Below are 21597 nucleotides of genomic sequence, written 5' to 3' on the forward strand. Positions count from 1 at the left end.
CTATTTGAGGATCACTATTATTTTAATAAATGTGATTAAGATACCAAATTACTTCCTAACAAAATCATTAGCTGATAATGAACATCCAAATAAGGAGGAAACTGCTATAATCCAGGAGTTATTAACTTGGAATTCATTATGGTCTGGGTTTCAAGGGGTCTGTGAGCCCTTTGGAAGCCCATGTAAAAATCCGAGTATGTGAGTGTATGTGTATTTTTTTGGAAGTGGTATCCATGGCTTAATTCAGATTTTCATAGGTCCTCAGATCCAAAAAATTTAAGATCTCCTGTTCTAAAAGCAGGCCATTGCTTTTCTATGTATAAATACATAACTAGATCTTGGATAATCTAATATCCCATAAGCCTAAAATTAAGAAAAGTATTTGACTTTTCTAAATTATTCATTAAAATATTTTAGAAAAGTGGAAACAAGACATCATTAAAGGAAATGTCAGCTATAGAATGGACACTGATGGAAAATAAATATTTCAGGAACCCTATTGCTGTGAAAATAGACTTTAAAATTATCTAAGAAAGAAAATTTAGGTTATTCTGAAAGATTTCTTCTCCTTGGATTAAACAGAGGGTAGAAATGGCTATATTAGTATATCAGAACTTATTTATCGGAACAGATTCATATCCCATTCCCCTCTGTTTTTTTTTAAATAAAACATGGAAGCACCGGGATGTAACGAAAAAATGTTGAAGGAACTAAACAGTTTTTAACAAAGGTGATGGCAGTATTCTGGAAATGAATGGGCAGATTTTTGCTTATTACAATGATTAGGGGCTACTCCGGAGGCCTGGGAGGCTAAATGTCCAGGACTGACCCGCACATGTCGGGACAACAAAAAATCGTCCCATATTCTGTACGTCATTCTTATGTCCTGCTGGATATTCATATAAATGAAAAAAAAATCTATAATTAAGTGAGCCTAGAAACTAACTCCATTGTGTGTATTTTTGCAGAGCATTTTTTATAAACTTTTAATTTCCAATACTCTACTGGGATCAACTGTGTAAATCAAAGTAACATTACTTTTTTTTTTTTTTTTAAAGATTTTATTTTTTTCCTTTTTCTCCCCAAAGCCCCCCCGATACATAGTTGTATGTTCTTCGTTGTGGGTCCTTCTAGTTGTGGCATGTGGGACGCTGCCTCAGCGTGGTTTGATGAGCAGTGCCATGTCCGCGCCCAGGATTCGAACCAGAGAAACACTGGGCCGCCTGCAGCGGAGCGCACAAACTTAACCACTCGGCCACAGGGTCAGCCCCATAACATTACTTTTTTATGTGGAAGTTTCCCAAGAGGTGTTCAACATTTTGGAAAATCATGTTGCCACTGGTGTTATGGACTGAATGTTTGCCTCCCCCCAAATTCATATGTTGAAAGCTCACTCCCAGTGTGATGGTAGGAGGTGGGGCGTTTGGGATGCGATTAGGTCATGAAGGTGGAGCCGTCATGAATGGGACTGGTGCCCTTATACAAGAGATCGCAGAGAGCTCCCTTACCCTTTCCACCACGTAAGGACACAGTGAGAAGGCACCGTTTCTGAACCAGAAAGCAGGTCTTTACCAGACACCAAATCTGCCAGCACTTTGATCTTGGAGTTTCAACCTCCAGAACTCTGAGAAATAATTTCTGTTGTTTATAAGCCACTCAATCTTTGGTTTTCTGTTATAGCAACTGAACTAAGACAACTGGGAATACCATTCTTGGACTTGAGTCCACAACACAAACCACTTGTAAGTGTCTGCAGTTTTTGCTGCTGGATTCAGGGTAATTCGTATATAGTGCAAGTCCCTGAATACTTCATTATGTCCTACTGCACAGCCATGCCCAGGGACTATCATTCAAGAAATGAAAAAAATTTCTTTTATGCTCAAAGGGGGCATTACATCAATTTAAAAAAATTCTCTGTATGCAGAAAGGCTGTGAGGGAAAAACTAGTAAAATCCATATAAATTGTGGAGTTTAGGAGCACCGTATCTGTGTTGGTTCTTGACTGCAACAAAGGTACTCTAGAAATGTAAGATATTAACAGCGGGGCAACAGGCTGAGGGGTCCATGGGAAATTTTTGTACTATCTTTGCAACTTTTCTGTAAATCTAAAACTATTCTTATAAAAAGATTATTTTTAAAAAAGTTTACCTTTAGAGATGCATAGAGTTTTCAAATTTGGAAAATAGTCCCTCTGTTTCTGTTAATAGCAGTTTTTTACACTGTTCTGTTGAACTACTGCTTCATAGTTGCTTTCATATGTCAATAGTGGTCAAATATGAGCACGTTCATATACTTTACCTTAGAATAGTCTGGGATTAGTTTACCGAACTGTGTTACAAAGTCAAGAACAAATGTACTTTTCATTTTCAGAAATAAAGAGAAATCAGTTGCAATCCATTGCACACACACATCCCCGCCCTAGCAGACTCTCCCCAAGGTTATATTACATTAATCTGTGGTTTTAATCTGAGGTTAATAAAGGAAGGTGTCACAAATATTTATTCTTAAAAAAGGAGTAAAGAATCTGAGACAGTTGAAAACCACCAAACTAAATAAAGCATTAAGAAGCAGAAGAGATAGATTACAGCACCGTTTATCTGTGAAGCTTACATCAAATTTCTATAGAAAGGAAAAGAATTAAAAGGAAAAGACAGAGGGCCGGCCTGGCGGTGTAGTGGTTAAGTTCTTGTGTTCCACTTTGCAGGCCCAGGGTTCGCAGATTTGGATCCTGGGCACGGACCTATACACCGCTCGTCAGGCCATGCTGTGGTTGCATCCCACATAAAATAGAGGAAAATTTCCACAGATGTTAGCTCAGGGCCAATCTTCCTCACAAAAAGAAACCAATAAAAAAAAGGAAAAGGTAGAGTTTTCATAACCCTTCCTGAATAACAGTCTTCTTTCTTTGTCCATAGGCTGGTATTCAATGAAGCTCATTCATCAGTGGATTAACCTGATGTAAATATGTTGTGTTTTTGCAGAAGGCCTATGAAATTTTTTTTTTTTAAGGAAGATTAGCCCTGAGCTAACTACTGCCAATCCTCCTCTTTTTGCTGAGGAAGACTGGCTCTGAGCTAACATCCATGCCCATCTTCCCCTATTTCATACGTGGGATGCCTACCACAGCATGGATTTTGCCAAGCGGTGCCATGTCCACACCCAGGATCCGAACCGGCGAACCCAGGGCCAGCGAGAAGCAGAACGTGCGAACTTAACCACTGCGCCACCCGGCCAGCCCCTGAAATTCTTGAATGTGTTCAGCTTCTGAAAAAACATGTTAAAGGGAGAAACCTGACAACAGTGGAAAAAAAAATCTGGAAAAGCAATTGGTAGGTTTACCATCAAAAATCACTCACCTGTGCACAGATCTGATGCATGACATGACCAAATTCATGGAAGTAAGTCCTCACCTCATCGTGCCTCAGGAGAGAGGGACGACCTGCAACTGGCTGTGAAAAGTTCACCACAAGGGCAGCCACAGACATCATGCGGCTCCCATCAGGGAGAAGGCAGCCAGGCTGGAGACCAAAACAGGCAGCGTGGTTGTATTTTCCTTCCCTGGGAACCAGAAGCAAGTCGGTGAGATATGAACACTCTTCTCTGGCAACAACATGGGCGTGGCCTCTCTCAGTCATTAAGTCATATTTGATACCAGAAAATGCTTTGAAACATTTAATGCACCCTGAAGTAGGTCAACATTTTGTTAAAATGGAAAAACTAAAACTAAACAAAAAAAAAACCCACTATCACTTCACATGAGTTATATCTACACGGTTTCTTTTGTGGAAAAATCTTAACGTAAGAATTAAGAATATACACCATAGATAGTGTACAGCTCAATGTCCAATTTATTTTAATGAACTCCTGCTTTTTCTTCTTCAAAGATGGAGTCACTAAACACTAAAGAGAGTTGAAGCAAATTCGACATAAAAGATTCAGTTTCACAGACTCATATATACAGAGAACAAACTGGTGGTTGCCAGAGGGGTGGGGGGTGGGGCTATGGTGAAATAGGTGAAAGGGATTAAGAGGTACAAACTTCCAGTTATAAAATTAATAAGGCATGGGACTATAATATACAACATAGGGAATGTAGTCAATAATATGGTACAGCTTTGTAGAGGGACAGATGGTAACTAGACTTATCGTGGTCATTTTGTAATGTGTATAAATATTGAATCACTATGTTGCACACCTGAAACTAACTTAATGTTGTATGTCAATAATACCTCAAAAAAAGAGATACAGTTTGATTCACTAGGTAGTTTTTCCTTAAAATTAGAATTGATAAAAACCCAGTAACAGACAATAAGTTTGTTCCTTTTATTCAAGAAGGGAAGAATCAGTACTCACAATTACATGAGTTCCTTTTATAAACTAGACAGGCCTTTCTGAAACAGAACCCTTTTAGTTAGCCTGGGAAAAAGCATAAATTATACTATAAAGTTGTCTCTTCTTGGACAGTGGGTATCAGTGATGCTCTCTGCAAAAGCCACGGGCCATTAGATTCTCTTCTAGGAGTAGGTTTCCTTCTTTTTTTTGCTCAGAAGACTAAAAGCACACTCAGGCTCAGGATGGACATTTTAGTTTAATTTGTTTTGATTTGTACATTTTTTCTGTATTATCTTTTCTTGGTAACTCGTATTTCACTCTGATTTTTTTCCTGCTGATGCTATTCCAGCTAAAAACAAACAAACTCATCTTTTTCCAGCTTCCTATAGGCTTTTTTCAGCTTCCTATTATGATGCGTAAAGCTGGAAAGGGCACTGCTTATGACAACAACATGTTGGACAATCTGCAAATCACAACTTTTCTTGAACCCATCAGAAAGTGGAGGTAGTAGGGCAATCAACTAACCTGCAATCTAAGACAGGTGCCTCCAGGGGGAGAGAGGAGTGAAGGAAGCAAGCACTTTTTAATCTGGAGCAGATACTAAAGATACCAGTAAGAAATTTTTGTGTGTGTGAGGAAGAGAGGCCCTGAGCCAATCTGTTGCCAATCTTCCTCTTTGTTTTTTTGCTTGAGGAAGATTGTCACTGAGCTAACACCTGTGCAATCCTCATCTATTTTTTTATGTGGGATGTTCCCACAGCATGGCATGACGAGTGGCACTCGGTCTGTGCCTGGGACCCAAACCTGCGGACCCTGGGCCGCCGAAGCAGAGCAGGTCAACTTAACCACTATGCCACCATGTCGGCCGCAGTAAGAAAAATTTTTAACCAATTGCTAAAGGTTGATAGTAGACCAGCAAAAATAGGGAGCCACCAGGAGCTGTAGATAAGTGAAATTTTGCATCGATTTGCAGGGCCTTCTCCATGGAGCTTACTGGGTGCACACAAACAGACAGGCAGGGTGAGAGCCCTGAGAAAGCATCAGGCCCACTGCAGGCCTGGGGGAAGGCAGCAGCGGCTGTGGTAAAGGCGTGAAGCATTGCCTAGGTCTGTTTTACCTCTCTGCTACAGAACAAAAGCCTTAAACTTCTGAGGGAAGGGCAACACACCCTGTTGTCCTAAGAGCCCTGGTGAAATCCACTGCCACTGGGGGAAGGGAACAGAAAAGCCCCTCTACCCCTGAAAGAAGGGCAGGAATACATCCACAGCCCAGACCCTAGCTAAGGGTGGCACAGGATCACTGAATAGGCACCACTCCTAAGACCCAGGGACACAGCCCTACCTAAGAACTGACACTTAATCAGAACAACAGAGAGTTCCCTCCCCTAAACCGGCTGATAAGCCCCCAGGAACAAATAATAGCAGTCTACTGCTAGGAGAGGAGCAAGAGCATGAAGAGTGACCTCCTCTGAGGCACAGCACAAAGGGAAGATCTAAAATTAAGGGCGGAACAGCCTCTGACGTAAACTCTGGCAACTAGCTCCTATCCTAAACACAAGACACAGGAATCTGAAGTTTTGGGTTCGCTGAAGTTGACCATAGCAACAACAAACCCAAGACCCAGCTCAACTACTGAATGGACTGAATGAAACGCTCACTTTCAAGGCCTAACAGAAATAAACATGTGTCCATTTCCAGGTACAAAAACTACTTACATCAGTCTTTACTGTCCTATATAAGAGGTCTGGCTTTCAAAAAAGTTGTGAGGCATACAAAGATGCAAGGAGAAAAACCTCACTGTCAAGAGGCAAAAAAACCAAGAGACACAGACTCAGATACGACAAAGATGTTGGAGCTGTCAGGGAAAGTATTTAAAATAACTAAAATTGTTAAACGTAAAGGTTCTGGAGGAAAAAGTGGACACCATGCACAGTCAGATGGATACATGTCATCATTCATTAGTCCAAACCCACAGAATGTATAATACCAAGAGGGAACCCTAACGTAAACTACAGACTTTGGATCATAAGGATGTGTCTTTGTAGGTTCATCAGCTGTAACAAATGTACCACTCTGGTGGGGGATGGTGATAATACGGCAAGCTATGCATGTGTGGGAGCAAGGGGTATATGGGAAATCTCTGTACCTCATGCTCAATTTTGCTGTGAACCTAAAACTGCTCTAAAAAATAAAGTCTACTTAGAATGAATGAATGAATGTAAATAACAAAGCGACTGTGCAAGGCTGAGCTAGGAGTGAGCAGTGACATGTGAAGGGAAGGCTGACAGAGGAGGGGAGAGATGGTGAAAGAACCAGTGGATATGTACACCAGAAAGTGTGTATTAAATTTGACTAAAAAATTTCAGCCAGCCCAGCCTCTGGGTATTCACTGGGCCCATCAGTGTTTCTGGAATGATTTCATGTAATTAGCTGGAAATGTGTAAAAAGATAAACAGGTCTATGAATCTTATTTTTAACAGGGTAAAACTCAAGTAATCCGGGAAGTATCTATCCTGTTATATTTTATACTTCTTGATATATTATAAAATGCCATAAAAGTATGCTTTATTTGAGAGTAATATGGGTGCTACTGCATTGGAGAGACAACAGTTGAGTAGTTTTCCTCCAAAAACCTTTGGGGAATTTTAAAAATCAAAGAATAGCTTAAAATCAAAGACATTCTATCAATTTAAAAATCTGTGACACTTAGGGGTTTTTATCTTTCCTTTTAAAAAATAAACAATTTATTTAATTTCAAAGGTTTCCTTATTCTGAGATTAAGCCTTTTTACATTTTGTTTATAAAATTATGGTGATTTAAAGAAAATGTCCTTACCAGGCTTATATTGAAACCATCAGAGATTTGGTTCTGTTTTAAAAATCCCAGTGTTTAATGAATGAAAATTGAAATGTGAGTGAAAAAAAAAAAAAGAAATTGGTCTTTCCTAGACCTACTCCAAATATCTTTTTTTTGATATTTTTAAGTCAATTAGACAAAGAAAACAAGCTAATCCATCTCACCTTTATGAAGTGAAGGTGACAGGAAGTGAACATTAACTAGGTCACTACTCTCACAACAGGTCACCCTCTGGTCCCCATACCAGAGTGCTGGCAGCAATGGCTAGATCTCTGAGTGTGAAAGAAACCGGCTATATTTTGGCAGAGAGACAGCAGGATAGGGCGTCAAGAACCGCTATCTTTGACCCTGGAAGAGAATCTGGGGATAGTTATAGGAGGCTCCAGTGTTGAAGGATTTCCCCTGAAAGAATTCTTGGCTTGAAACTGTTTCCTGACACTTTCAACTAAAAATAAACCAATCCACATTTACATGGCTTTATTTTTAGGTCATATCAGAAGTGAAAGCGAGTCCATAAAGCGTTGGGATGAGACATCTCTGCCCACAGCCTGAATGACACTGTTATCCACCCTCCTTCTCAGAAGCTACCTGCAGTCACCCAAAGTCAGTGGATTAAAAACTTGTATGTGCTACTGAACTAGGGGGACACTATAATTTCCTTCGGCCTCTTTAGTAAAATGGACTAGTAATTGCAACAGGCTGGCTTTGTTTTAGAAAGCAGCCGAGAGAGAAAGCGATCCAAATCCGTTCATGACTGATGAAACAGTATGGAGTCCACAGTTACCACAAGCTACAGAGACAATAATAATAATAATGGTAATTCTTACCACTGATTGAATGCCTCGGCTGGGTGATCAGCACATACTGTCTAATGCACAAAGCAATCCTGTAAAGGGATCATCAGTCCCATATTACAGAGGAGGAAACAGACTAAAAGAGGTTATGTCACTCAAGCCTTCCAATTCAAGTTTGACTGACTGCAATGATTTTTCTATTCCTTTATTCTGTGCTGCCTCTCAGCCAGACTGAGGGGAGTGGCCATAGATATAAGATTATTGGTAGACAGACTACCTCAATAATAAACATTTTGGGGGTCAATTTTAAAGCAAGTAAATACAGTACGCAAACTAGATGGTGATGATGATGATGATGACAGCACCGAACATGTATAAAGCACTTGCTATGTGTTGGGTAGTCTTCTAAAGGCTTTGCATGTAATTGACCATTTTAATCCTCACAGCAGTGCTACAAAGCAGGTACGATTAGGATTCCCATTTTATAGGACCTGTAATACAGGTAAGGAAATGGAGGTAGAGAACAATTAAGTAAATTGCCTACTAAGTGATGGAGCCAGATAGTCTGGCTTCAGAGCCCACATTTTTAATACCTTTACTAAGAACCACATGTGAAAACTACAGAAGACAAGAGTCTTAATCTGGGTAGAAACTGAATCCCAAAGGTCCCTTCCGACAATGTGATCCTCAGTACCTTGGATAAAGGTCCAAGTAGAACTGGCCCAAAACTTCTCCTGTAGCTTTATCCTTCACAGTGTAAAGTGTAACGCTTTTATTCCAAACGTGAGCATCGGCCACTTGCTCAAACGAAAGTCCCAACAGCTCCTGGTAGATGTTCAGCAAGCCTTCAGTGACCACTTCAATCGGGAAGTATTCCTTCAGGATCTCTTGGTCTATGGAGTACTTGAGTTCTTCTGTCTGAGTCATGTAGTAATGTAGATCCCAGGCATTGATTTTCCCATCGTATTCAAAACCTCTCTCTTCACATTCCTTTTTCTTCAAATTCAAAATAAACTCTCGTTCTGCCTCCCCCAAGGGTTTTAATTTCTGGCTTAAATCATCTGTGAGGGAAGTGGGAAAAGTCAGTGATCTACTGCTCTCGGGAGCAAGCACATTCATACACACCACCAGCATTTTAGCATGGCGTTTCCTCCTTTGTAGTACTTGACAGAGATAAAGTGGGAGAAAGAAGGCAGGCAGGCAGGAAGTCAGTGGGGAGGGAAGGAAAGCAGGCTCTACTGTGACAACACTGCTGGTCTCTTCAGGGTAATTTATTTTATGGCTCCTTGCCCCTTTTTCTTTTAGCACCATGCAAACCAGGCCATGACTTCCTCACAGCATCAACAAAGCTGAAGCTTACCTCAGAGAACTCTGCCTCAAGAATGTTGTAATTCAGGGAACAAAGCAATACTGAAACCAGACTTATGATTACACTTCAATGAGGTTAGGCCTCTCAGAAAGCCAGGGAAAATAAATCAGAGGTGACCTTTGATGAGGATCACTAAAATCTGCTCCCCACCCTCGATGGCCATGGGTTTAGTTTATCCCTCTCCATTTCTATGAAGAAAGTCTACTTGGACACAGCAATTCCACTTTTTAGATGGATACCACATTTATATGCTGTCATCAATTTTTGACTATTTCACTGTATTTGGCTAAACGATTATGTTCTTATTATGTATTTATCCTTCACAATTTGTTACATATGTAAGATAAACATATGTTTGGCTCTGTAAGGTATATGGCCGTTTGGGAAGCAACCCCATGGTGTGAGGTGAAGGCAACAGCCTGAGGGGTGCTGTGAAGAGAACAGAGGGAACTCATGGAAGACAGAAAGAGATATAATTCTGATTCGGCCTGTGAGAGACTATGTGAGTACAGTAGCAAGTGGATAACTCAGATGGGAATATGCCAGTTTTAAATTAGAGGGAAAACTACTTTAAAGGAATTAAATTAATCAGGTTGTTATTAAGGAAAAATTTCAGTATATGCAATCACCACTAAAGGAAACATTCTCACTAAACTTGTTAACTCCCGGAGCCATTCTCTCGTACAACATCCATCAGAATATATGGCAATTACCTGTTCACAAATCTGTTGTTTCCACTCAGTGGAAAATTCACTGAGGACAGGACCTTGTCTTATTCCTTTCTATGATCCTACCATTTAGCATACTGCCTAATACAGAGGAGTTATTTCATAAATGTCAAGTGAACGGATAAATGAATTATATAAAAATGAATAGCTACCATTTACAGATCTCCTGCTACATGTTGTATCTGATGCTAGCATATAGATTAATAATTCAAAGTACGGCCAGTGAGGACATAGTGGAGTAAATTTTGAGCTGAAGGCTGATTTTCACACATCATTATCATTTCCAACTTAATTAAGCTAATAAAAGGATATCAAAGTAATAGACTACATACTGTGACTATTTGTTAAAGGTGAATAAAGTCTGAAAGGGTCAATGAAGAAAGTTAAAAAAAATTATACTTTGGTAAACTCTGATTAGAGAAGATTACAACAAAAATTAGAACCATGGCTATGTTATTCAACCATTTTCACTGAGATGAAAGAGAAAAACAGTGACGTGGGAATAGTGACACCCAGATTTAGATGGTGATGAAGAAGACTGACAGAGTACCAGTGACTGAATGTCATGGATAAAAGGAAGCGTGGTTTTAAAAAGATCAATGAAAAAGTGATTTTAAATTACTGTGACTATAGTTATTAGATAATAGCTTTTTGTTTTTTTTGTTTGTTTGTTTTGAGGAAGATTAGCCCTGAGCTAACATCTGCTGCCAATCCTCCTCTTTTTGCTGAGGAAGACTGGCCCTGAGCTAACATCTGTGCCCATCTTCCTCTACTTTATACGTGGGATGCCTACCACAGCATGGCGTGCCAAGCGGTGCCAGGTCCACACCGGGGATCTGAACCAGCAAACCCCGGGCCGCCTAAGCGGAACATGAGAACTTAACTGCTGTACCTGGTCCCTAGATAACAGTTTTGATGTATATTATTTTATATTACTTTTGTATATAATAACTTGCTTCTGGAAGATAAAATTTTTTTTTATTTATATATGTTTTCTTTTCATTTATGTCACAATTGTCAACATATTTCACATGGATTCATACACACATAAACACTCTTAGCAGTGAACAAAGCTGATACTCTCTGTAAGAACCTAGATGTCTTTTTGGGAATGAGTATAACAATCCTAGTCAAGATACAAGAAGAATGAAGCAAGGACTACAATAATAATATAAACAACCAGCAACTCTTAGAATCAAGCACAGTATCTAACACACAGTAGGTGATCAATACATTTCTCTTGAATGAATGAAAAACAGGATGCCCTCAAAGGCACATTAGGTTCTGAGGCCCTCTGTCAAGTTTGTATCATGCAGCAAAACAGTCATAGAAAGAAAGAAACAGAAATCTACAAGTGATTACAAAAGAAGACCTCACCCAGAAAGGCTGTCACACGGCTTGTGGTCTTCGCAGTGTTCATTTCAAGGACGAAGTCAGCGTGAGTGCTATAGCCGAGTAGTTGGGCTACTTTGGCCCGCAGGGGGAGTAGCTGCTGCAGAATTATGGTGTTTTCCTAGTAATAAACATCAACGAAAACAAAGGTTAATAATTAATTTGTCCAAAGCACTTAAAAGAAGAGTAATTACAGGGGCTGGCCCCGTGGCCGAGTGGTTAAGTTCGCGCGCTCCGCTGCAGGCGGCCCAGCGTTTCGTTGGTTCGAATCCTGGGCGCGGACATGGCACTGCTCGTCAGACCACGCTGAGGCAGCGTCCCACATGCCACAACTAGAAGAATCCACAACGAAGAATACACAACTATGTACCGGGGGGCTTTGGGGAGAAAAAGGAAAAAATAAAATCTTTAAAAAAAAAAAAAAAAAAAAAGAGTAATTACATGTATTTTTAGGTTGGTGACACTGTCACATATTTTTAGACCATCTTACCTTCTACTAAATTATTCCAATTCAGTGTTACAGACTTTTTCTTGACTCATGATCCAATTATATTTCTGAAATAATTGACTTTTTAAACCTCAGGAGATCGTTCTGAGGTCCTAATGAAATTTTAGGTACTGTTAAACATAGAGTGAAACGTATTCTTAAGGACTATAGAGATTCCACATTTAATCTCATTGACAGGACTGCACCAAATATTGGTACCTAAAATTTTTTTTTTATTATGGTAACATATACATAACACAAAATTTGCTGCTTTATGTTTACACCCATTAGTATGGCTATTATCAAAAAAACAGAAAATAATGTGTTGACAAGATGTAGAGAATTTGAAACCTTTGTGCGTTGCTGACAGGAATGTAAAATGGTGCAGTTGCTGCTGAAAATGACATTGCAATTTCTCAAAAATTAAACACATAATTACCATATGATCCAGCAATTCCACTTGCGGGTATATATCCCAAAGAAGTGGAAGCAGGGACTCAAACAGATATTTGTACATCTGTGTTGACTGCAGCATTATGTGAATAACAGCCAAGTGGCAGAAGCAACCCAATATCCATCCGTGGATGAATGATAAAGAAAATGTGGTATACACATACAATGGAATATTATTCAGCCTTAAAAAGGAAAGACATTTTGACATATGCTAAAACAACCATAAACCTTGAAGACATTATGCTAAGTGAAATAACCCAGTCACAAAAGGACAAATATTATATGAGGTTCCTAGAGTAGTCAAATTCATAGAGACAGAGAGTAGAACGGTGGATACCAGGGGCTGGGGGACCGAGAATGTGAAGTTAGTGTTCAACGGGTACAGAGTTTCAGTTGGGAAAGATGGAAAAGTCTGGAGATGAATGGTAGTGATGGTTGCACAACAATATGAATATATTTAATGCCACAGAACTCTACACTTAAAAATGTTTCAGGGATTGTTTTTCAAATTATTACAAACATTTTTTTGTATTTTATTTGTATTAAAAATATAAATAATGATGTTGCTTTATTTAATTTTTAACAGTTAAAGGAAAAGTCATCTCCTAGAGAAAGTGGATTAAATGTTGAGGTCAAAGAAAAATTGCTCCCAATGATTAAGTAAGCAAATTATTTATAGACAGGTTTCTAAGGAAGATCACACACTGAGGTCAGACATTTGGCTCCACCACTTAATAGCTGTCTGACCTTTGGTAAGTCTCTTACCTTTCTGTGCCTCAGTTTTCTCATCTGCAAGAAGTGGATAATAAACATAGCTAAGTCATAGGGGTATAACGATGATTAAAATGAGAAAATCTGTGAAGTACATAGAAAAGTGCCTAGTACAAGAGTGACACTATATAATTATCTGCTATAATTATTACTTTAAAACTAGAGTGGAAACATGCATAGGAGAAATACGTGATATAATTCTCCAAGTTCTAAAATTAACTAGTTTTGAATTTTTCTTTCACCATGTTCAGTTTTCTTAGACCTTCTCGCTTGACTGCCAATTTTCTCCCAATATCTATTGGCCCATTCTTTATTTAGTAAGAGAATTCTCTGAGTTTTTGCTGGACACAGGGTCACCTGACTACCTTTCCCAGCCCCCCTTAAAGCTAGTTGTGGTGACGTGGTACACAGTGGGACAATGGACTGTGAATGAGGTGATGAGAGAAATTGCTGGGTCATCTCCTTAAAGATGCTTGTCTTGCTAGCTGTGAACTGAAGATGACAATGATGACCTTGGAAGCCATAATACTGAGGACGGCAGAGCTGTCCTCCAGCTCTGGATCACTCGCCTCCGTAGGGTTAGTTGCAAGACAAATAAATCTTCTTTTAAAAATTGTGGTAAAATATATATAACATAAAATATGCCATTTTAACCATTTTTAAGTGTATAATTCAGTGGCATTGATTACATTCGCACTGTGGTGCAACCATTACTATTTCCAAAATTTTTCCAACATCCCAAACAGAAACTTGGTAACCATTAAGCAATGATTCTCCAGTCTCCCCAGCCCCTCATAACCACTAATCCTTTCTGAAGAGAAATAACGTTTATCTTGAGTCACTGTGCTTTTGGTTGGCTTTTGTATAGTTGCTTAACCTGTACCCTAACACCCACAGAAACTGATATCAGGAATCAGGAGCTGCTATAACAAAAATGAAAAGCGTGCAGGAATGGAAGGTGAGGACAGTCACTGCAGGCTGAGAAGCTGGTAATCCTCATTGTATCGTGGATAACATTTGTTAAAACTACTGCTTTCCATAACTTGGAAGGCAGGCCAATTACCTACTGGGTCTCTGCTCTAGGGGAATTGTTTGGGAAAACTAATAATTATAGTGTGTGTTTGTTGGTATTTATTGCTTTTAGAAAGATTACATGAGAGGGATGAACTCAAGTGAGAATTGGTCAGTTTGCAGAAACAAAAGGAAAAGAATTCTGCTAACAGAGGTCAGCAGATGGCTGGGGCTTCAGATGGCTGGAAAAGCCAATTGCTCTGTACTCCTAACATCAGGAGAAAAGATCGTCACTCAGAGTTATTGAACTGTGGAGATTAGTTTGAGAATGCTGCCTTCCTCCTCAAGCCTACTGTTTCAGAGGGCCCAGGAGCAGACCTCATTAACTTGAGAAAAAGCAGGATGGATATGATACAAGAGCTAGTATATAAGAAAAGATCTGGTAGGTTTAAGAACTATGACCAAAAGTGGTATTTGGATGTAGTTATTTTAACATGAATCCGGAAGCAAACAGACAAGAAACCTATTAAGTTTTTGAAGGAATTTTATTACCAAAGATATTGTAAGCCTGACCTACAAAAGCTTGTGGTTATTTGACTCCTAAAGCAACCCTCAGGCTTCAAACCAGCATCAGCAGGTATCTATACCAGCAGCTGCCCTGGATATGATCATGGAGGGTTATGGACAAGAAAGAATTGCCTGCAGGCAAAACCAGGGACCACGGAGTACTATTGCTAAAGAAATTCCCGCTGGAAAGGAGACCCAAATAAGCCCAATAAGCTTTCTGAGGAAACTGACCAGAGCACGGAATCCTCACAATTCCTGCCAAATAGTTTTTAAAAATTGGTATGGGCCTGCTAGCTTTCCCATTCTTTCCTTTTCCAAATGGGAGGTTTTAGTGTGTTTATTCTGCTCCTGTTCTACCACTGAAAGCGTGTATTGGGCGTGAGTGGCCCAGACAACTTGTCTCCTGTCTCAGAGGTTGCTGATCATGAGAAGCTATAGCTGGGGAGGACTGTGTATCACCCAGATCTTTGACTGTGTATCACGGGTCTTTGAGCTCCAGGCAGTAGCTGGTTGGGATCTGACAAACAGGCTTCGTGTGTAGAAAAAAACGTGCTCATGGTTATCCGAACAGCCAGAGAGGCAGACTGTGGCAAAGCTGGCTAGCTGACTCTGAGAATCCATTTCTAACTCTTCCTTTTTTCCTTTTAGGAATAGAATCACCTTAGCTGAGCAAATGGCTGTCAACTAAAGATTACATTTCCCAGACTCTCCTTGCAGCTAGATATGGCTATCTGATGGAATTTGGGTCAATGGGATGTGAATGGTGTTGATGGATACCATTTCCAGGTCTTCTTCCTAAAGATGCTTGCTCTGTACTTAATTTTCCCTTTCCCCAACAGGGAGGGAAATGGTGACAACTGGAATGGCCTTGGAAGTGACTTGCTGAGGAGACAGAGATGCCCCGCCAGCCCTGAACTGTTGACTTGGGAGAAGAATACAACTTTTAGTTGATTTAACCCATTCTATTTTTATTAGAACAGCTTAGCCTGTGGCCATACCAAGCAGGCTGCCAACAATCAAAGAAAAAGCTACAAGTCTTGTAGGTTTGAGGAATGAGGAAGCATAACGCTCACACAAACAGGAATATCAATCTCTGAGCTGACTTCAACATTAGTGAACAAAACAAACGCTTTCCTTAAAATCTTCCATAAAAACAAAAGAAAGACAAACATTTATAGTACCTCTTTGCACCTTGTATTAAAAGCCATTTCCATCTTCCTTCTGGTCTCAGGGATACAACATTTCTTCATGACAGAAAAGTAATGTGGATATTTCAAGGTAACTTTATACTTGTCATCACCTGCCTTTTCTAAACTGTCAATGAAATCATCAGGAAGAGCACCTGCAAAAGATGTTCTCAGACATCAAGTTTTCCACTCATCGTTGGTTTATTCAGCATTGACATGGTGCCTTTAAGAAGCTCTAGGAATTTTGTGGAGTAACTGAAATTCAAGTAAAATCACGACAATCCTTATAATATTGTTTTGATGTTCTTGGAATGGGGGTGGTGGTTAGGGACAGGTGGCTTAGGAGATGGTAATTCAAAATATGAACAGGCTTCAGTGCATTTGTACAGATGGTGTTTTGATGGATAACCGGCAAGATTAAGCCAAAAAAGATCCAGAACAGAATAAGAAGAGACTAGTTTAAGTTACAATGTAGGGGACATTGTGCAAGAAAAAAATGTCCAGGCACTGAAGGTGGTTAAACACCAGCATAAGTTACTAAGAAAGATTATGAAATCTCCCCTGGACCGTCTCTAGAAACAGCACACGTTCTTGTTAGCCTAAAATCTAGGCGTGGTTTGGTTGTCTTTTCTGTAGCAGGGGTGGTGGGTTCTGTAGAAGTTACTGGATCATTTTTTAAAGAATTCTTTTAACTTTGATTTGGGAAACTGTGAGGTGACATTATTTGCTTAAATTATATCATTTAATCTAGAAAAATAACAAAATAACAAAATTTTACCAAGTTCAGCCTTGGAAAATACAAGGAAGGTATCATCCTCATTGAGGTTTTTGTTAAAGTCAATACACAGCTCACTCATTTTTTTCTTCATTGCTTTGATTTCCTGAAACGAAGGTATAAATGCAGGACATTAACAATAAAACAAAACTTTCATTTTTATCACTATCAGTTAAGTAAGTTTCACTTTTATATGAAGATTGGCTTCTGTACCCAACCCTCAGGATGTACTTTCTCACAGATGTGCTTGATAAAATAGTTTTTTGCAGTCGTGTGTGTTGTGTCCACGAATATCTGTAGGTAACATGTACAAAAAGGCAATCCTGGCAATGTGTTAGCAATTAGTTGCAAACTTGCAAGTACTAAATAAATTTAGGAGGTATAGTTAAAGCAGAGTCTGGCACATAGCATACACACTATAAATAGTTGATGAATGAATAAATGAATCTAATAGTCGGTTAATAACTACCATATTTCTAATCTTTCCTAATTCAAAATTTTAATTTAGTAAATCAGTATTCGGTGCTGAAGTAAACCAAGAGATAAGAAGTGAGTAATTAATTCTACGGTTGCTTTGGAAAAAAGGTTATGTCTTAGTTTTATAGAGATTTTGCAAATTAAGGTGATTTATGGGCCTTAATATTTGTATAAAAAATATTAGGTGGGAAATCAAAGGAAGCAATAAGAAGGCAATCACAAAAAAAAAAATGCAATAATTTTATTAACCTGTTCCACTCTCCTGAAAAGGCTAGATAATGAAATTTACATAAACCACACTGGTTCTCAAACTGTGGCCCTGAGGAAGCATCAACACCACCTGGGAATTGGTTAAAAATGCAAATTCTTATTTATTTATTTATTTTTAATTTTTTTTTAATAGAGGTTTTTGTTTTGCTTTTTTTTTTTGAGGAAGATTAGCCCTGAGCTAACTGCTGCCAATCCTCCTCTTTTTGCTGAGGAAGACTGGCCCTGAGCTAACATCCGTGCCCATCTTCTTCTACTTTATATGTGGGATGCCCACCACAGCATGGCTTTTGCCAAGCGGTGCCATGTCCGTACCCGGGATCTGAAAAGGCGAACCCCGGACTGCCAACAAGCGGAACGTGCGAACTTAACTGCTGCGTCACGGGGCCAGCCCCAAAAATGAAAATTCTTGATACCCACACCAAACCTACTGAAACACAAACTTTCAGAGGTGGGGCCGTGTAACCAGAGCTTTAACAAGCCCTGCAGGTAATTGTGAAGGACACTAAATCTGAGACTGTCGACTTCACACATGCTGCACAGAGTCATTTTTAAACACTCTGATTGTGTCCCCAAGCTCCCTTCCACCTCTCCCCCACTCTACAGCAGCCATGTACCTTGGGTGGGACCTGATCCTATCTGAAGTTCCAGGGGTGTGACTCTACCCCAGTTAGGTAATCCTATCCACACTGCAGTAGTGACTGGTTCATAACCCACACCTGGCATTCTTCTCACTGAAAGGGGATTCAGGATTAGGCATATGATCCAATCTGGGTCATTAAGACATGAGAGGAAGTTTGATGGGGGCTTCTCTATGTTCTTATGGATGGTGGGGATTTTAGACTTCCAGCCATTTTAGTGATAAAAGGAAGCCAACCTTCCAATAACACTAACACTGAGGAAGACATAGGAGAGAAATAGAAAGATCAGGTGGCCAATGGCACCACTGAGCATCTGGAGCAAACTAACCTGTGAACCCCAACTACCTCAGACCTTCCAGTCATATAAGCAAATAAATCTCTTCTATTGTTTAAACTGTATCAATAGGGTTTTGTTAGCTGTAACCAAACACGTTTTAACTAATGCAGCGTTCATGCCCCAAAGAGAACTGATGATGGACTAGGAAGGCAAAGGGTCAGGTAAGCGAGATCAGTCACATTTCTCCTGTAACTGGGATGAAGAGGATACAAGGTGATGAAAAGGCATTCAGGTGAGAGAAAGGTGCCCATATCTCAGTGGTGCCTTCAGGTATGGCTACCAAGCTGACACACTTGGTTTGGATATCCTTCAAACTTGTTTCCAGTTCTACTGGCTGGAAGTATGACCTGCAAATAAATCATGGGTTATGTTTCCTGTCCAAGAAGAATGAGTTAATTCCGTAACCAAGTCTACTTCTGAAGCTGGAAGATTTGACTAACATTAGACAAAAAAAAAATGTTTGAGAAGCACTTTTCAGCAGCTAATCTCTCCATCTTTAAAGGGCATTTATTAATCATAAGGTGTTCCATTCCAAAGTGCTGGTTTTAAAGCTCTCCATCGTATGAATTTTATTACCAGTGCCCTCTCTCTGTATGACCAAGGGAGTGAGAATACAAATCATCTATTAAGACCCACAACTATCTATTGGAGAATATAAAAGAGAGTAGGGAAAATAAGCCCAGGACACACGAAACAAATAAAATCTGGACAGGATTAAAGAACAACTAACTTATCAGTTGTTGCCAGTCACCAGGAGGTTAATAGGAGTTGGAGAATTTAAAACCATTCACTACCAAATACATTGTAAACAGATTTGTATTATGCATTATATCCCATATTACAAACGTGTTTCCCTATTTCCTGTTTTTTGTTGTATTTATTTATTTTTTATATATGAGAAAAGGAAACATAAACTTACATTTTGTACTTGTTCTGGAAGATGGAGCCCATTCCTTTTCCCCATTTTAACTGACTTTTCCAAGTATCGTCTGGCTTCAGGTTTTATCTTCCCCAGATCGCAGGTTTCCTGAAATTAAAGAGTGTGACAACTATTTCTGTTACTAGAGTGCATGAGTAAATTATAAACTGTGAGGCCAAAGCAAATTTATTCATCATCTCTGTTGGGCTATGAGGCACATAGGTGATTAAGGCAGGCCTTTTTGAAGACACAATTTCTTTTATGCTTTAGTGAGCTTCTGCTCATTTAAAACAGAAAAATTAAATACATAAAAGGCTAACCAGAATTGCCTTGCTTTGCATCAGAATCAAGAGTGCCTGTACCACTTGAAAGTGTGATAATAGAAACATTTGCATAATCTTATTCTGAGTATTCTCTATGACTGAGTGGTCTTTTTCACAAAACATATTCCTTATCACAAATCATCTGGATTTAATTTTCTATCATTTGCTAACCTGGTTCCACTTCAGAGGCAGGAATAGAAATAATGGGCAAATTCTACACAAATGGAGAGTGGGACTCCTTTGCCAACATACCAAACATGGACAGCCGGATAAAACCCCAGCCAAAGGCTTCCAACACTTCAGAAATGCCTTACTGCCATTTGGCAACAGAAATCGAGGGACTACAGCAAACTGCATATGAACAAGTATCTGGGGACAATGAGTCAGCGCTGCACAAAGAGGAGGAAAGCTGGACAGTACACTTGACGCTGCAGGCAGCAGCACAAACAACACTCCTCAAAACAACGGAGGGCCCTGGAGGAGATGGGAAAATTCCCCAGGCCGTGGCAAGGTAATAAAAACACCAGATGTTTTTTCAAAACAGGCAGCAGAATATACACGGCACATCTGGATGGCTGGTCAGTTTGTGGTCCTTGGGTGGAAAAGGATGCCAGACAGACTCAGCAGGTGTAACGGATTCAGTCTGGTTGAGAGTCTAAGAGGGCCTTCAGTCCTAGAGCCTCAGAGACCTCTCCGCCTTAGAGACCCACCATTGGTTGCACTCTCTCTCCATGAAAGACCTGGGTTGTCCATCCCTGAGCTTTTCATTTTCCCAACTAATTAGATCTTTAAAAGAACGGTGCTTAGCTTTAGAGCCTGCATGTTAGATCGTTGGTGCAAGGCTCTTGCTGCAATAATTCTGTAATGTTTTTTACATTTTGTTGCAGCAGGTAAATACAGAGTTGTATTTTAACTGAGGGTACTACTTCATACAACAATCTGTATCTCACTTTGCCTACCAATAAAAAAACTTATGTTATTGTACTAAAGCACTTGTTGTGCATACATTACCCACAGTAATGAGTTTATTTCCTCTGTGTTTATTCTCAGTGGAGGCAGAGAACAGTTAGACTCCTTTTTCCATAATAACCTCCTTTATGTCCTTGGAGAATTTCTGAGTACGCTGGCATTACTGGAGTTGGAACTCTCCCCCTAGCTGGTATTGGCACACACTGGGATCCCAGCAGCGGGTGCCTGCAATGTGAAGAAACCCAGAATGGGCAGGGAGATAACTGGGCTGTGGGCTGGTTCCCTCAGGGATGGCCAGCAGTTCAAACCACAGCGTTCCTGGGGATGTGATTAACCTGGGTCAATCACGGCTGTCTTTAACAGCGCCAGAAAGTCTGTCCTGAGGTGTGGGGTGTGGCAACAAGAGTCCCTAGACAGTACAATACTGGAAGATGTAAGGTTGGGGAGAACCTAGGCAGTAGCTAGGTATAGCAGGGGGAGAGGAAAAAAATCCCTGGTGAGAAAAGCCTGACAAGAGCTGGGTAAGCTGTGAAGGATCCAAGCGAGTAGGTTGAGATCCAGAGCAGAGGGCCTCCCAGCACGGCAGAGGGCCTCGGCAGAAGCCAGGAACATAGCTGGACAGCAGTGTGGGTACCCAGGTTCCCAGTGTTCACCTGGTCAAATCTGGCCCTGAGCTTAGGACAGACTTCATCACAAGTCTCACCAGCTGAAGTAAGCAGAATGGTTACTCTCTACACTATGCCTGATCAGGGTGGGCTCTCACACTAGGTGGGCCTGGACTCGCCATGTCGGGGAGGGGCAGGGCCGCCACTTCAGAAAGTCCGGAAGTATACTCAGCATAGTAAGCTCAAAACTCGTTGTCTAGGTTAGATGAAAGTACTCACTCTCCAAATAGGGTAAAACAAGTGTAAACAGGTGGAAGGATGTTCTGAGAAAAATCAGC

At 40.1% G+C, this 21597-nt stretch overlaps 1 protein-coding gene across 1 annotated transcript in view; it reads right to left on the reverse strand.

Moving 5' to 3' along the window:
* The window catches only part of NLN (neurolysin), a 90721-nt gene that overhangs the window by 21313 nt on the left and 47811 nt on the right, over nt 1–21597 (reverse strand). Inside the window, exons 4-9 of the mRNA XM_005604217.4 lie at nt 19363–19470; nt 16725–16827; nt 15941–16101; nt 11456–11591; nt 8676–9042; nt 3357–3558 (exon numbers count right to left, since the gene is read on the reverse strand). Coding sequence (XP_005604274.2) covers nt 3357–3558; nt 8676–9042; nt 11456–11591; nt 15941–16101; nt 16725–16827; nt 19363–19470 — 1077 coding nt within the window. The remainder of the gene's footprint in view (nt 1–3356; nt 3559–8675; nt 9043–11455; nt 11592–15940; nt 16102–16724; nt 16828–19362; nt 19471–21597) is intronic.

This window comes from Equus caballus, chromosome 21 (assembly GCF_041296265.1).
Source record: "Equus caballus isolate H_3958 breed thoroughbred chromosome 21, TB-T2T, whole genome shotgun sequence".
In the NCBI taxonomy this organism is placed as follows: Eukaryota; Metazoa; Chordata; class Mammalia; order Perissodactyla; family Equidae; genus Equus; species Equus caballus.